General features: G+C 40.7%; 1 protein-coding gene across 1 annotated transcript in view; it reads right to left on the bottom strand.

Annotated features, from left to right (window-relative positions):
* Positions 1-18,218, bottom strand: part of KLHL32 (kelch like family member 32) — a 176,647-nt gene that overhangs the window by 126,445 nt on the left and 31,984 nt on the right. Inside the window, exons 2-3 of the mRNA XM_023759760.1 lie at positions 8,751-8,842; positions 463-643 (exon numbers count right to left, since the gene is read on the bottom strand). Coding sequence (XP_023615528.1) covers positions 463-643; positions 8,751-8,773 — 204 coding nt within the window. The 5' untranslated portion in view covers positions 8,774-8,842. The remainder of the gene's footprint in view (positions 1-462; positions 644-8,750; positions 8,843-18,218) is intronic.

Genomic DNA, 18,218 nt, shown 5'->3' with positions numbered 1-18,218 from the left:
AAAAAGGTACATGAGTCCAGTTGCATTTCTGTTCCTGGAGAAAATATTGGAAAACTCTAAGACTAGAACATGCATAAAAACAAAATCAGAAGCATTACATATCTTTAGGGACTTTGTTTATTTTATCAAATTGTTTTCAGATTCCCCTTCTGATCCTGAATCTAGAAACATCCTAACCCCAGCTCACACCCCCTATGATGAAGCACTACAATGCCACACTTTCTTAGGGTGGTCAAATGTTAAGTGCCCCTCAACTCAGACACAAAGGAGGGACATCCAGATATGCAGCCGAGGGAGGATCCCAAAAGGGCCCCATCTCATTCTGCCCAGGGGAGGCCCCCAACACTTACAACTCTGAGAACTATCATCTAATTGGCTGCTGGTTGTGTGACACTTCAGGAAATTTTAACATCCTCAGATGTTTAATTGACATCTGAAGAGAAACAAACAACCTGGACTTACCCGAAAGTAGTCGCTGCACGCCGCCAGGACGGCCTTGTGAGCATGGAATTTCTGTTCCTCCGCAATCAGGGTGACGTCGCAGAGCATGCCGTCGCTCCTCTGCTGATTCAGCGCTGCCAGGACACTGTCATTGTGAGATTCCGAGTGGCAGAGCCTCTGGCCTGTCAGCATTTCTTGAATACTATGGAGAGCAATCCAGTCAGCATGCATCCTCCAGCAGCCCTGGCTGCCCCACGTGCCTCACTCCCTCAACACCCACGGGGAATGGGGGCTCCAGCGTACTAGCATGGGATTTTGGACCCCCATTTTCTTTCTCTCCACCATTCTCTTGCTCCCCTTTCCTAGAATTCTCTTTCTTCACCCCCTCAGGGTTCTTTTGCTTTCCTACTCGTGCTTCTCTTTCTGAATCATGTCCGTGTGTGTCCACCTGTGTCTGTGCACTGACCCATGTCTGTGGGCCTGTGAGCCTCTGCTTCTAAGCCTCTGTCCTCAGTATCTGCACATCTCAGTGAAAGTGCATCCAAACTGTGCATGTCTGCAGGTGACCCTGTCCACTCCATGACCCCTCCCGAACTCTCTGTTTCTTTCTCAGCTTTGCACCTCCTCTGTCCTCTGAGGACACACAAGCTCAGAGCAAGGTCACAGCCATGCACTGGTCAAGCACAGAATCTACTGGACCTGCCTGTCTCACCAGAGGTCCAGGATGTCACTAAGTCCCCCACAGCACACAGTACTCCATCTATACTAATAAAAGGGTAATATGCTAATTAGAACGGACATCTTCCAGACATCCATCTGGACGTCCTTCCAGACAAAGCCATGGTGGTGGGGGCCAAGGCAGAGGCGGTTAGGGGTAATCAGGCAGGCAGGGGAGAGCAGTTAGGGGTAACCAAGCCAGCAGGGGAGGGCAGTTAGGGGCGACCAGGCTGGCAGGGGAGGGCAGTTAGGGTGATCAGGCCAGCAGGCAGAGGTGGTTAGGGGTGATCAGGCAGGCAGGCAGGCAGAGTGGTTAGGGGTGATCTGGCAGGCAGGCAGGTGAGTGGTTAGGAGCCAGTGGTCCCAGATTGTGAGAGGATGCAGGCCGGGCTGCGAAACACTCCCCCCCCCCCCCACATACACACACACAAATTTCGTGCACTGGGCCTCTAGTTAGTAAATAAAACAGAATGAAGCAAATGCCAGTAAGAGAAAACAGGGCTGCCAGTGACCATTCCATGCAAAAAGCAATTAACTCAACCACAGCTGCTTATTATTTAACTTGGGAAATTATGAACATGAAAGGAAATGCCATTGTAAGTGAAAAACATTTAAGGCTAAAAGTAAAATATAGCTACAATTTCAGCCACCAATGTCTCTATGTGATCATTGAACTAGATTTAGGAATGACTATACAATTTTATTTTCTCTTCTGTTTTTCAAAGTTGCTAAATTTATCCATTGTGAAACTTTCCCCCTTCATTCCCTACCCCATTCTAAAATATTCTTCCCATATCCTTTCAAAACTCCTAGGTGAAACCCCTGATCTTCTTAAAATAATGTGTAAGTAATGCTATAAACACACAATGCAAACGGCATTTGCAGGCAGCTATGAACAATTCCAACTCAGATGTATGAAAATCTCCGCAGCGCTCTAACCCTCAGAACTGGCACTGGACTAAGACAGGGGAGTGGCACCAGTCACAAATTACCCCCAGAACAAGACCAAGGACCATCAACCCGTTTCAGGTCTGCACCCTCTTCATCAAGCTGAGGAAAGATACCACATGGATGATTGAGCATTGATTGTCTCTCCTATCCTGACAACTCCTGCCTCCAGTCTCTACCTCTGAGTGGGAAAGAGCCTCTCGGAGGACTTAGGGAGTAACCACTGGCCTACACTGCATGATTAATGTATTTGAGTGACTCTGCCCAGCCTGTGGTTCCAGTTGGCTGATAGATTACGATTCAGCACAAATTGCACCACCTGAAATGGAAGCCAATGCTTCCTGTGAAACGCCGGAGTGTAGCCAGTAAGCTGCATTGGGCATTTCTGACTGGGAGCCTCTGAAATGTCAGAACCATTGAAAGAAAAAGAACTTGACAGGAGGTGATGATATAGGAAGTTCTCGTGGGAAGGTGGGAGGATTATTTTCAGTTGAAATGCAGCAGTGGGTTTTGAAATGGTTACTGTCATCAAATATTCATCTTCTAGTGGCTTTAGCTATCGTCAGACTTTTTATATCAGCAATTGAAAACTGCATTCAGAAGCATAAGTAACTTTTCAATACAAATTTCTATGCAAAGCCTAAAATGGAGGTTAATTAGCATGGCTCAATTAAAGAAATGAAGGAATACAATAGTAACAGAAATGTTGTATCATATAAGTAAAGCTTTAAAATAGTTTTTGAAAAAATCTCTCCTAAATAAAAGAACATTTTGATATATTTTACAAACACAAAGCTCTTACTATGTTCCATGAATTACTCTTAGTGATTTATAAGTACTAATTTACTTAACATTCATAACAATCCTATGAGGCAGATACTATCATTATCTCTGTTTTACAGATAAAGCTGAAGGTCTAAGATCAGGCATTTTGAGAACCTATCACCAACAACACAATAATGTAAATTCATCCTCCTGCTTACAAAACAAACAAAAAAAGACAAAACAAAAAATGTGATAATCTATAAAAAAGACATTAAGTATCTATGATTGCAAGGAAAGAACATCACAAGGTCTGTAGTAATTTTATATTTATATTATGTATGGTTAATTGCAAAATCAAAGTTGCTTTTTAAAAATAATACACATGAACATATTCATGTGATAAGAAATTTTTGAAATAATGATTCAAAACATTTATCTTTGCACTGTAACTAAGATAAGTTTTAGACTAGAGAATAGATTTTTTATAACGTTAAAATTTTATCTGAAACCCTCATAACTTTTCTCCCTTTTAATATCATCTTAAGTGCTTAATAAATGTATTTTGAAGTTTCATTTGTAGTGGAACAGAAGAATATATTAAAATAATTGCCTTAAAATGTTTCCTTACTCATTTTCCAAAGATAGTGCCACAATTTGTGTCCTTTTATTAAGATGAGTCAGTATTTGAATTTCAGATATCAATTGACAGTGAATAAATCTTGCCAGGGAAAGAACAGCTGTAAACTGAAATTTGCCCAAGAATAAAGGGCTTAGCTCTGAAACAATTGTGATGCTGCACAATTTTGCAGGATCATTCAGCTGGGCTTGAAATATTCAAGCTTGAAGAAAACAACATGCTAAATATTTAAGGCAAAACTTGGCTCAAGATTCCAAATATTTTGGAACCAATATGTTAGGAATTCTTCAAAGCAGAAACAAATACTGCAACATTTGGCAAAAAAAATAAAGGCCTATCAATCAACAAGCCATTATTGTAGTCTGAAAGTAACTTCCCACTTACTCTCAGATGTAAATCTGCAAAAGACCTCAACCCTCTAAATGTTAAGGCATGGGTGGCCACAGAACCCAGCTGGAAGATGGCAGGCCCTTTTGAAGCCAACGATAATAAACGAGGAGGAGGTGAAGCAAAGACTATAATGTGCCATGGCTACATTAAGGTGGGGAGCAGACACATGCTTATAAACGGCTCCCTTGGCATCTATAACTTATACCAAATTAGCACATTAAACCTCCCCACTCAGAGTAATGTCTTCCCAGTATGTGGGGAACAAAGAAGAAGGTAGGAAAATCATATTCCTAAAACTTCCTAAATTACTGAAAAAGACCAAAACCTGAGGCACATTTCCCAGGGATACACAGATTTGAGTGTCTTCCTAAAACTGGGAAAGATCTTCCATGAAAGTAATGCCACCCCTTCAAAATTCCCAGGTGAGTGCAGAGGGTGCTGGCTTCTCTGAGGCAATCCCAGCAGCCTCCCAGAGGCAGCCCCTAGAACTGTGCTGTCCAATACAACACCCACTGCACGTGGCTGCTGAACACAGGCGTGAGGGCAGACCTGGCTGAGATGTGCTGGAAGTGTAAAACGCACACCGGATGCCAGACTTAGTGTGGAAAAAGACGGCCAAATATTTTTGATATGCTGGCTTACACTATATAGCTAAAATTCATTTTACCTGTTTCTTTTTGTCTTTTTAAAAAATGTGACTCTGAAAAATTTAAATCATAAATATGCTTTGCACTATGGTTCCTCTGGACAGTGTACAGGTTCCCAGGGAGACGGGGCCCTCATTTCCTCCCACCTGAGCTCTAGGAGAGCACCAGGCACCCTGTGGAGCTGCCGATGAGCATGGCAGTTCCTGAACCTCACTGGGCCCAGACTCTGGGTTACAGCAGGGCAAGCCCCAGATGCCCTGAGCAGCAGATTGCTTTTTAGTGATGCCAGGGAGCAACTGTTTGATTGGCCATATGTCAGCAGCCAGGAACAGGGAGATAAATAAATGATGTCTTAGGGAATAGGGCTATTCATGACTTCGAGTCTTTAACTTTCATTCTGAAATTGATGGCAAAAGCTAAAAAGTCACATGCAGAGCATGATGTTCACGACACGGTCCTTACAGAAATATTTATTCATCCTGTGCCAGGTATTGCACTAGGTCCTGGAGATAAAATGGTGAACACACCAAGCTTGGTAGCACCCCTTGTGGAACATTCAGTTTAGCAAGGCAGTTACACATTAATCAAGTAATTTGGCCTTCCTGAAGTACAGCTGGGGCTGTGGGCTGTAGCAAACAGGAGAGAGAACAGGTTTCCAGCGAGGGGAACAGCAAGTCCTATAATCCCGTGGCAGGAGGGAACATGACCCTCACACAGAATGTTAATGGCTAGAATTCTGAGGACAAGGCAGGATATGGTACAGGACCTGGAGCTCAGCAAGAGGTCTTGGCTAGAGGTGTAAATCTGTGACTCGTCTCCATAGAGAGGGGAATAGAAGCACAGCCAGCTGTGTCTCCAGAACATAGTTGACAGACAATCCACAGTCAAAGGTTGCTGAGAAGATAAGAAAGATAGAATTCAAAACACAGAAGCAGGGCTGGGCTCAGCTATGGAAAAGGACTGCCCTCTGGGTGGCAGGAGAGAGGGGATAAGTGGACCAGAACATATTAAAACTCTGGGCATTTTGGACTTGTTGAATTTAAAGATTTAGGGGAACCAATCTCCATAGGACCTGGATAGTTGGGTTTATCTGAGTTGTGATTTTGTCAGGGAAATGCATTGGAAATGCAGGGAGCAAGAGAAATTAAGGATTTAAAAGAGTGGTAGAATCTCAACTGGATGAGAAGGGAAATGAGGGGACAAAAAGGTTGATGGGTTGTAGAAAGTAGCAGGGCCAGTAGATGAGACACTGCAATGAGGTCCAAGTACAACCATGGTGGAGGTAGCTATGAGCGAGACACAGAAGGAGTGGTCCTGGTAAGAGTAAAGTGTTTTGCCAGCACCGGTTTGGCTCAGTGGATAGAGCGTCGGCCTTCGGACTGAAGGATCCCGGGTTCGATTCCGGTCAAGGGCATGTACCTTGGTTGCGGGCACATCCCCAGTGGGGGGTGTGCAGGGGGCAGCTGATCGATGTTTCTCTCTCATTGATGTTTCTAACTCTCTATTCCTCTCCCTTCCTCGCTGTAAAAAATCAATAAAATATATTTAAAAAAAAAAAAAGAGTAAAGTGTTTAATGTGGTTTCAGAAACAGAGCAACTACTGGAGATTCAAGGTCCGAGGTGTGAGCGTGGGAGAGGGTGGTTCAGTGAAGGGAGAAGGACTTCGGGGATAAGCAGGTTGAAGATCCAAGGCCACGAAGTTGGACAGATTCTCCACGCAAACACTGAGAGCACTGGGAAGTTGTAAAGGATTCTTGATGAGGAAGAAGACTGAGACCAGGTGCTAAATCAGCCGTGGGCAAACTACGGCCTGGGCTGGATCCGGCCCATTTGAAATGAATAAAACTATAAAAAAAAAAGACCGTACCCTTTTATGTAATGATGTTTACTTTGAATTTATATTAGTTCACACAAACACTCCATCCATGCTTTTGTTCCGGCCCTCCGGTCCAGTTTAAGAACCCATTGTGGCCCTCGAGTCAAAAAGTTTGCCCACCCCTGTGCTAAATGCTCAATGAATGAGGAAATGGCCCAGACAATAGTGCAGTGGAGGTGAGGGTGAGAGAGGTAAAGAGCACCACCTTCAGAAGCAAGTTTTTGCTGTGTTGTTTTTTTTTTTTCTCAAACAACCAGTTTGAGGAGTAATGATCTCGAAGCAAAACAATGTCCCAGGGTGACAACAATCTCTCTACTCATCCCTAAAACACACAAGACGTGAGGAAATAATAATGCCACGTGAGAGGGCTACAAGAGAAGTGATGCCTCAGGAGAGGGCGGGTCTCAATGAAGTCAGGAGGTGGAGAGTTTTTCAGGGTGAGGGAGATGATAATAGTTCCACAGGACGCAGGGGAAGTTTGAAAGGTGGGAAGGGAGGGCTCTGGGTCTCAGCAGAGAAGGAAAGACCACGGTGGAGATGATGGTGCTGTGGAGGACAGATGGCAATGGGAGTTGATCAGTAAAAACAGAGATGGCAGATTTAAAGAAAAAAAATCATTTCAGAAGAATGCACGTGGATCCTGGTAGCCAAAAATAAAGCACTTGGTTGAGGTGGTGGCAGACAGATACCATGGTCTTTATGTGCTCTATTGGCTGGAGGCCAAATCTAGAGCAGGATTTCTCCATGTCAGTGAAATCGATGTTCTGGGTTAGATCAGTTTTTGTTTTCTGTTTTTGCTATGGGGGAGAGCACTAGGGGAAGGTTATCTTATGCATTTTAAGATATTTAGCATCCCCGCCCCTGAGTGACAACCAAAAATGTTGCCAGGTATTTGCACAATGTATCCTGAGGGCAAACTCATCCCCCTAGAGCAGCGGTTCTCAACCTGTAGGTCGCGACCCCTTTGGCAGTTGAAGGACCCTTTCACAGGGGTCGCCTAAGACCATCCTGCATATCAGATATTTACATTACGATTCATAACAGTAGCACAATTACAGTTATGAAGTAGCAACGAAAATAATTTTATGGTTGGGGGTCACAACATGAGAAACAGTATTTAAAGGGCCAGAAGGTTGAGAACCACTGCCCTAGAGAGTCACTGGTCTAGAGCAGCAGATTCCCTTGGGGAGTGCAGAGGCACCATGCCATCAGCAGCAATGCCTGTTTCGGAACACATTTTGGGAACTGGTAAACCCCAATCGCTTCAGAGTTGTGGAGGAAAGCTGGTTTCAGTATTTCATAGACAAATCCAATTCTTAATATTTTTATAAAGAAGGTATTTCCCAGGTTTATCACCTTTCTTATTCTTTGATCTGAAGATCCATTTGTTTCCTCAGAGGCTGATGAAGACTTGCCTCCACTGAGACTATTCAAAGGAACACCCTGCATTTCTAAATGACTGCCTCTCTGGTTTGGGGAATGTGCCAAGCTCCATTCTGCCTGAGGCATTTCCCCTTGTCATCCCACCTGCAGAACTCAGATCATAGAGCACTTCCTAAGGAAGGCACTTCCTCATCCCAGCAATCCTGTACTCTTCCTCCTAAGCACTTCTCACAATGACATTTGCATTATTCCTGGTGTGATTTGCCCCTAGAATATACATTTTATAAGGGCAGTAACCTCATCTATGTTATTCACTGCTGGATCCTCTGCACCAAGTAGGGTGCTTGGCTCAATAAATATGTTAAGTAAGTAAATTATTAAGAGAAAATGTCATGAGTATTTTGAGAATACGTATCACACTCCCCAGTGACTGCTTTAGGATGACAGTCAAATATATGTATAGCTTTCTGATTATTTTTAAAAAATTTATTGATTTGAGAGAGAAACATTGATTTGTTGTTTTACTTATTTATGCATTCATTGGTTGATTCTTGTATGTGCCCTGACTGGAGATCGAACCTGCAACCATGGCATGTGGGGATGACACTCTAATCAACTAAGCTACCTGGCCAGGGCCTGATACTTTTTAAAATCATATACCTTCATAGCAGTATGCCTTTTGTTTGAGGGAGGTTAATATCCTAAATAAGAAAAAGATAAAAACTAGTATCAGTCAAAGAAGGATGAAACATGTCTAGGTCTGACTAGTAACCAGATCACAGCACTTAGCCCTGGTGTTACCATATGAAACTCACACACACTCTGACTGGATGGCTTAATTCCTTCAAATATGTGTTGCGCCCCTGCTCTGCACTTGGCCCTGGAATGTGCAGTGTGAAGACTGGGGGCTGACTATACCACGCAGGACATATGCTGCCGGGCTCACCTGAGGCAGTGTTCAGACGGCATTTTCCAGCAGGGTTCTGGGGTCCGCAGGGTCAGCCTAGAGGTTTGCAGCAGAATTGGCAAGCATTCCAGCTGAACAGAAAGACATGAAAGAAAAGCACAGTGAGCTAAATGCAAAAAACGCACCCTTTGGGCCTTTAGATTCCCAAGGAGTTTTACAATTGAGATATAACATTCCGACTGAATGCTCTTTTAATAAACAATAGTCCAAAAAGTTAAGTGTTCAAGTTTTTTTTACTTTATTGAAACCCAACAATAGCTAAATTAAGGGCTACAGTAAAAATTAAAACATCAGGCGGCCAAAGGGAAAAATTTACATTTGATAAACTAAACCTACAAAGTTCTAAACCACAAGTACTAGTTCACTCATCATTTATGCGATTTTACTTTCCTTCCAAACATGAATACTGGGGAAATTAAGATTTAAAAAAGTATGTCTTTGTTAAACGTCTACAGAAATATGATTTTCTATTCAAGGAGCAGATTTCTGAAAACTAGATTTACAAAATAACATACAGAGAGGATGAAAATTAGTAGAAAATAGAAAATAGATTCTCAGAAGAGCTTTAGGATTAGCATAGTTGGAAATATATAATAGGATGAAGTTATCAACCTTGAAATTGCTCCTTGCCTATATATTCATTTAATCTCACCCCCACCCTCTAGCCCCCCCTCACAGCCCGTGTTTTCAATCACTGGTGTATCTCTAAAGAGAAAATTAAATTATTTGAATAGTCTGGCACCTGGTCCATGACGATGCTTTACAGCTCTCATTAGAGGGTCTAGCACCTACTTTCTAATACACTCAAGTGGAAAAATTAATTCCAACCCGGAAAATCTTAAGCAGGTTCTCTTCTGCCTCAATTATATTTTGAAAAGCAATAACAAGGTAAAAACACTTATAAAAGGAATGTGTTAAGCTGTGCCTATTTCTGCTGATTTGTACAAAAGAGGAACTATGGTTTCCAATATGACTAAAATATAGTATTTGTTATAGTGCATACAAACCCTCAATTGGGTATGACTATATAGTAATTCATATAGATATATCATAATTTGCTTAAGTATCCCATTGTTATTGAACATCAGGTTTTTTCTAACATTATTCACACGATTATATTTTTTATTTCTTGTTTTCTTTCCTCATCTATAATTATAAAAAATAGGATATCTATACTTTCATTTATTTCAAATTTGTTTTGACAAACCTAAAAATGAGCATCACTTTCAATGATTCCATTATGACTGAGTAGGGCAGGGGCTGAGAATAATTCAAGGCACACTGTTTTATTATCTAAGATACTTTCTTAGTAACCTATCACTGCTACAGTTTCCTTTCAGAATCTAGGTTATCATCTCCAGGCGATTATAGCCTAACACAAACACTAACAGAGATGGTCACTTGAACTTTAAAATGGCAAAAGAATGTTTATTATTACAGACAGGTAACAAAAAACTTAACCTTTCTGAAATTCAAATATTTTTAAACTCACCCAATAACAAGGCAAATGAAGAACAAGTATCCTAAAAGTTAAAATCATCCAAAATTAAAGGACACATTGAACTTTATATTTTTCAGACATTCCAAATATTATAATAAAAAATCATAAGATAAATTAAATTCCCTTATTATTTGGAAACCAACACACTAAACGAGCTATTTTATACTAATCCTACCTTTTTTAAAAATTTTGATATTGTGCTTATCATTAACTTTGAAATATTACATTAACATATTATTTCTCTCCATCCTGAATTTTTTGGTTCTCTCTGAAATTTTGCACCTCATTCACCTCACCCTAGTCTCAGCTCTGTTCTCTGTCATGTAGATTAGTAAACTAAGAAAGCAATTCTGTAGGGAAAGAAACAGAAAAAAAAAAAAAGAAGCAGACATACAGAGAAAAGGTTAGAGGCAAGAGATGGAAAGAGAGGACATTCTGGATTTTCCATGCATTCCTGCCTCTGGGGTACATAAATAACCTAGACCTTTATAACAAATTCCATGTCTTATTTAGGCTAACACAACTGGAGATTAAAAGATCCCCAGGAAAATCAAGTAGAGCCCTATCTAAGATTTTGTTTGGGGATAATAGGGTGGGGGGGTGGGGGGGTCTGCTGCTTTAAAAACAGAGACACATATTCATATTACTTCTATGGGAAAATGCATTCCCAGAAATTCCCAGAAAACATAGGTTTAAATAAGTAAGGTACACAATTTTGTGACACTTAATGCTATTTCCTCTGCATTCTTTAAATGACCAAGCTCCTGGAGACACCGTTTAACTGCTTTCCACACAAATTCATTACATGAGAAGGCAAATGTAGTCTATGCCCGTGGCTTAGTGGTCAACCACTGAATGTATACAATATTATTTTGGTGAACAGAGGATTTACTGACTTCACTAAACATAATTTAAAGGCAAGGCATATATTTATAAAAATAGGAAAACATATGTTAAAATCTTAAGTATCTTTTAATCAGCTTTCAAGCTTAGCTTAATGCTCTTGGGAAGGGGGAAGGGGATTTCCCTCTGCAGCTTAATTACTACATGAGAACAAGGCAGGTACAGTGCTTTCTGTTTATCAGTGTAGAGTCTGGCTGCCAAACAGTGGATCCAACAAAACATGCACTGTCCCCCAAAAGACTAGTACCACAGATTTCCGTCTTTGTGGTTAAAAACGCAACCAAATAAACTTAGCTTGCAAACACAAGTGAAGCAAATATTTTATAAAATGGAGCCATGTTCACATATCAACTTGCGGTCATGATAGCTGGCCCACCCCACGCCACCCACATCACTGCCTCTCCTTTTATTCACAAAACTGAATCACACATAATGATTTGCTCAGGTGACAGGTATGAAGGTGAATTTTTACTTCTGTTTCACTGTTTGCTAATGTAGTTCACGTGCTAAGTACTATTTTTTTTAATATATATTTTTATTGATTCCTTACAGAGAGGAAGGGAGAGGGACAGAGAGCCAGAAACATTGATGAGAGAGAAACATCAATCAGCTGCCTCCTGCACACCCCCCACTGGGGATGTGCCCGAAACCAAGGCACATGCCCTTGAAGTACTATTTTTTTAATGCCAAAAATATGTGTGGCAGCAATCCTCCCAGGACTGTTCCCACGGCCTCTGAGCAGCGTGGGATGCTCCAGGCCCCCCTTCAAGCTCTCCAGCGGAAGCCTGCACTCATCTGGGGACACACAGCAAGCAGCTCTCAAAACTACAGTAGTTCTTGCACATAGTTGACGTTATTCACTGGCATCACTCTTAGGAAATGTTCATTATTGCAATCCTCTCTTTTACTGTGAGTTTCTTCTCAAATATCTGTTTGGTACATAGGATTGATGGGGTTTCTTTAATCTTCATAGCTTTTATTTTCATTAAAATGTTTCAAGGTTGCCAGGTCTTCACTTAGAATGAAATTTTTGGACATTGAAAATAGTATTTTCAGAAGAAAAATATCTTATTAAACCATAGTAGTGTGAAAAGGAACAAATAAAGTAAATGTCTAACAGGTCTGACTTGGTTAAGTGCAAAGAAAGACCAGATAGACTAATGTAGGATAATATGATCAACAAACATAAAATACTAAAAGCTATCTTTAGCTATTTTAATTACGGGATGTACACCAATACTACCAACATACTAGTATAAGAAACTGGCTTATTCTTGTTCCTTTTAAAAATACTTGATGATTTTTGAAAATATTAGTTATTCTTGATCTCAGCAACTTATAGAAATTAAAGGGAAATATCAGCAGATTTTAAGCAGGCAGAAGAAAAATGCAAGAGATAAAGAGGTGGTTTATAGGAATCAAGCCTGGATAAAAGAATATGAATTATAGGTGCAAGTCTTGTGCATTAAAAACTAGTTACATTAGATGATTCTTCAAATATATTCAAGGGCTTGTTGAGCCCAATCAACCAATTACATCAAATTAATATATCTTGAAAAGAAATGTTTCTTCTAAGCATAAAAGAATTAGGACACATCCAAATGGTCCCAATCATTATTTTACTTATGTATTACATATGGTGTTAATTTACCTTTAATTCTAAGTATCTCATAAATTGGTTTATTTTTAACACCAGTAAATCAGTGTATTTTTAAAAACAGTACATCATCATATCATGTCTAATAAATAATATTAGATATTCCTTTTATCTGAAAGACAGTCAGGGGCACCTCACTGGCATACTTTCCTATATGGACTATTCTTTCCTGGAGATTAACAAGGCTGCTTGTCCTTTCAGACAGTGAACAACACATCTAAGCTCTCCCTCCAAATAATAAAGAAATGAGATGATTTAGCTCTAACAGGAACAGTCCAATGTACAATTTCATCCCTGACTAGGAATGTAGACCAAAAGAACGAAATTGCCCCTTTCTTACAAAACCATACAACCCCTTTAATATATAAAATAGAGGACAATTATTCAGGATATATTCCTGAGATCATACCCCTAAAGTCTTTCTATTAAACAATGGCCATTATAAGTTTTAATTAAAAATAATTTGAAATAATCACCACTTCACCTACTACCATGAGCCAAAAGCTTTCTTTGATTGTGTGCATGATCTCATTAATCCTACAAATTATCTGATATTCTTATTCTTATTTTATTGATAAGGAACTTAGGGATGAGTACTTCACAAAAAAATCACAGGACTAGGAATTGGTAGTGTTGGGGGTCAAAACCTATTCTGTTTAACTCCAAAGTTTGCACTATTAATTATCCTGCTCTAATCCCAAATTTTACTTAAAAATCATAAAACTATTACTTTTAAAGGCATATAGTATTACTCCCTTATCCAAGAGGGATTCATTCCAAGACCCCCAGTGGATGCCTGATATACTATGTTTTTTTTCTACACATACATAACTTTTCACTTAAAGGAATCACTTTATGGCTTCTCTTTGGCATATCCAAATCACCAGCATGACTACTCTTGGGCTTTGGGCCCTTGTTAAGTAAAATAAGGAGACTTGAGCACAAGCATTGTGATACCAGCACAGTGGATCTGATAACCTACATGGCTACTGAGTGACTAATGGGTGGGTAGCATATTCAGTATGGATAAGCTGGACAAAGGGAGAATTCACAGGACAGAGAGGATGGTGTGAAATATTATCACACTACTCAGAATAACATACAGCTTAAAACTTATGAATTGTTTAGTTCTAGAATTTACCATTTGATATGTTCAACAACAGTTGACCATGGAAAGTGAAACTGCAGATAAGAGAGGACTACTGTGACTAAAACTAAAAATATACATTACATGAAAATTATAGAAAAAATATAGTCAATGAATGCTAAATAATATAAGACACAAATATATATGTAATGATATACTAAGTATTTCTTATAATTCTATGAGAGAGAGAAAAAATCAAAAGAAAAAGGCGAAATATCTTTTTGCAGATGGATCTCATCAGAGGTTGCCTGAACACACCAACAACCACTGTAAATTGGCCTGGCATGATAATCCAAAATAAACAAATATTTGTAATAGGGAGAGAGCAAACTCTTATATTATGAAACACACTAAATCATCAATTGTTTTGAAGAAGGTGATACGTAACCATATTTCTTAGTTAAGAAAAGAGAGTCAATGCCCATGAAATTTATGAAAGCTCATGCAGCAGAGCTTCAAGGTCTTCTACTATATTTAACACTATACATATTTGAAAGCATCAAGTAACATGCTTAGTACACAGTGGTGCTCCATAAACATTAATTTGACTCCCCTTCCCTGTCTCCCATATGGAAATATAGAGGCCACTCTCTGCAAAAGTGTAGATAAGAGCATGGCTGGAAGAGAAACTGAACATATCAGATGTCACAGTCAACCCCAGGTAGAACCTGACCAGATGAAGTTAACAGGGCTCAAGAAATTGCTCTGCATTTCATTAGAAAACAATTATCAAAATGGAGAAAGTGTAGCTTGTCAGCGACGTGAAATTTTTAAAAATCCAATAATTTGTACAACTATAAGTAGTTGTCAAAAGAGCAAGAGATAAAAGACAAGTCATTAATACTGTCTATATGTAAAGTATGCACACATCAGTAAGAAAAAGATGAATCGCTCCATAGGAAATAATGGACAAAGAGTATAAACAGGCAAATCACCCAAGAAGAGATATAAAGGAACTGGAAACATATTAAAATGTTCCCTCTGGTTAGGAATAAAAATGCAAATGAGTCATCAAGATACCATTTCCTTGCAATCACATTGGCAAAGAAGAATGATGGCCAATGGCAGCAAGGAAAATGATGTTCTTATGCAATGCAGCTGGGTATCTAAATTGGCACAAGCATTCTGGAGGGCAATTTGTAAATATGTATCAAAGGCCTTAGAATGGGCAAACCCTTTGATCTAGAAATTCCACAAGTAAAAAACCAACCTATAGAACTAATCAGGCAAGTGTGCAAAGATATATGTACAAGGAGATCCACTGGAGTGTTGTTTATACAAGCAAAAAGTACAAGCAATCATGTTAGGGGATGAGTTAAATGCTGTATCTCCTTCAATGGAGAACCAAACAGTAATTTAAAATGGTTATATCCTATATAATCCTATATAATAAAACCCTAATATGCAAATAGACTAAAAGGAGGAATGACTGGTCGCTATGACGCGCACTGACCACCAAGGGCAGACGCTCAATGCAGGAGCTACCCCCTGGTGGTCAGTGAGCTCCCACAGAGGGAGTGCTGCTGAACCAGAAGCCGGGCTCACGGCTGGCGCTAAGGACCCCTTGGGGGATGTCTGAAGGGAGTAGGCCTAAGTCAGCAGGCGGACATCCCCTGAGGGGTCCCAGACTGCAAGAGGGTGCAGGCCGGGCTGAAGAACCCTCCCACCCCCAGTGCATGAATGTCGTGCACTGGACCTCTAGTATATACTTTTTAACATTAAAAAATACTTAAATGCTTTAAGAGAAAAATAATAAATCAATACATATTGTAAAACCAATTTTGTAATAATATATATTTTAGATGTTAATGATGATTATTCTTCATTATAGAAAAGCTTTTTAAAATTAGTTATCTGTGTTTTTTACTGTTTCTATAGTAAGCATGTACTATGTATATGTGTAATTAAAAACAAGGATGAATAAGAAAATGAGGTTTTGTGTCCAAAATCCAGTACTTACCAGACATACAACTTTAGCTCAGTCAGCTAATTCCAAGACTCAGTTTCTTCATATATAAAATTGGTGTAATAACAAATGCTATCTCCCAATCTGAGAATAAAACTAAAAGCAAAAAGCACTTTGAAACTGTAAAGTATTTGATGAACATTGGTTGTTGTTACTAGCTGACAGAAAGTCCAATAAAAGACAACTCTATAAAGAAAGAACCTGATAGACTCTCAGGTGACATAAGAGAAGAGTGGAAGAAATGCTAGTCCTCCTCCACCTGCACAGGTCATCACAGGTGGCAGTGTAGTTGTTTCTTAGTATCACGTGAAAGGGAAGGGGTCGTGATGATGAAGATGATGAAGGTGATAGGACAACCTTTATTAAGCACTTAATAAGTGTCCAGCACAGGAACTGGTTTGCTTACCTGATTCAATCCATCAGGCATCTTACTATCCCCTTTTTATGAATCAGGACATTAAAGCTTAAAGAGGTCAAGTAATATGTGGAAAGGTGCACAACTGATAAGTGATAAAACCAGGCTTCCAACCCAGCAGACTTGCCCCAGAGTCCACACTCTTCAATACACCTGACACTAATAAAAGGAATGTATCCCAGGACACAGTGCTCAAGAGGGCAGGACCAATAGCCATGAGTACCAGGGCCAGAGGGTTAAAGCAACATCAACTTGGAGTCAAAATGAAGGAAGTTTCCAATAATCTAAGATAACCAAAGACTGGAGAATTTACCATGCAAGGTAATATCTCCATCACTGCAAGTAAAATTGAAACTATAATACACATTCAAGGTTGTTCTGAAGGGAACTCAATGGCCCTAGGCCTGCCTGCCCCATAGAAGCCCACGGCAGGATCAGGACCTACAACCACCACCGACTGGTGTCTCCTAAGGAGGTCCCTGTTATGCGGTGAACTGTGTCCCTCCAAGCTCACATGTTCAAATGTTAACCCCCTTAGAATGTGACTGTGTTTGAAGATAGGGCTTTTAAAGAGGTAATTAAAGTAAAATGAGTTTTATGGGTGAGCTCTAATCCAATGTGACTGGTGTCCCTATAAGAAGAGGTTAGGATACACATGAGTACAGAGGAGACACCATGCGAGGACACGACAAGAAGGCAGCAGCTACAAGCCAAGGAGATGGGCTTAGAGAGAAACCAACCCTGTGGACGCCTTTACCTAGGACATGCATCCTCCAGAACAGGGGTCCTCAAACTACGGCCCGCGGGCCACATGCAAATATTGTATTTGTTCCCGTTTTGTTTTTTTACTTCAAAATAAGATATGTGCAGTGTGCATAGGAATTTGTTCATAGTTTTTTTTTAAACTATAGTCCGGCCCTCCAACGGTCTGAGGGACAGTGAACTGGCCCCCTGTTTAAAAAGTTTGAGGACCCCTGCTCCAGAACAAACAGAAAATAATTTTTGTTGGTTAAGCCACCCAGTCTGTGGGACTTTGTTATGGCAGCCCTAGCAAACGAATACAGCTGGGCACAACCCACTATGGGCCAGTCCTTGCCCTTGGCTGCCCTCTCACCACCACTCTACACTGAAATCAGCCATCTCCGGCCACTGCTGACTTGGCCTACCCGTCTCTGCCTTCCTCATCTCATAGGCTGTGCCAGGCCCCCTGACCACCATGCCTCTAGGTCTGGGACAGCCAGAGCTCTGCTCAAAGCTGGGCCACAGGTGACTGAGAAACCACCAGCCACGGGGAACACCTGGCCTGACAGTTGCCTCTCAACTCATGCTCCCCAAGAGTATCTGGCTTCCACCTTTACATTTCCAGTCAGTGCTCACCTTTCTCTGGGTGCTATAACCCACCACTCTCCAAGGAAATTCCTTCTGGAAAGCTGCTTAGACTCCCAGGCACAGAGTTTGTTTGTTTTACTGGAGCCATTTCCTTCCCAGGTTATGTAAGTACTGTGGGGGCCCCAGCAGCCAGGGGAGAGAGTCCAGAGTATGGGAGACGGACACCTGCCATCTCCCTGTGTCCCAAGGCCAAGTGCTGTAACCTGTAAGCCTTCTCCATAACTTCAGTGATCACTTTCCTTCGGGGCCTTCTACCAAGCTGCCTTTCATGGATAACCCCACCAGTCTGTCACACATGACTACAAACGTGTACAGCCTTTCCAATTCAGTCCTGCTGCTGGATCCACCCTCAGAGGAGAGGAAGGGACACTACCCACTTCCACATGCTGCGGAGACCCAGCTCCAGCCAAGATACCCAGGTGCAAGGCAGTCAACTGAAGATAGGCAAAAACCTTTGGCCATCTGATTA

This window comes from Myotis lucifugus, unplaced genomic scaffold (assembly GCF_000147115.1).
Source record: "Myotis lucifugus unplaced genomic scaffold, Myoluc2.0 scaffold_161, whole genome shotgun sequence".
Taxonomy (NCBI): domain Eukaryota; kingdom Metazoa; phylum Chordata; class Mammalia; order Chiroptera; family Vespertilionidae; genus Myotis; species Myotis lucifugus.
This window is presented reverse-complemented; position numbering and strand designations above follow the sequence as displayed.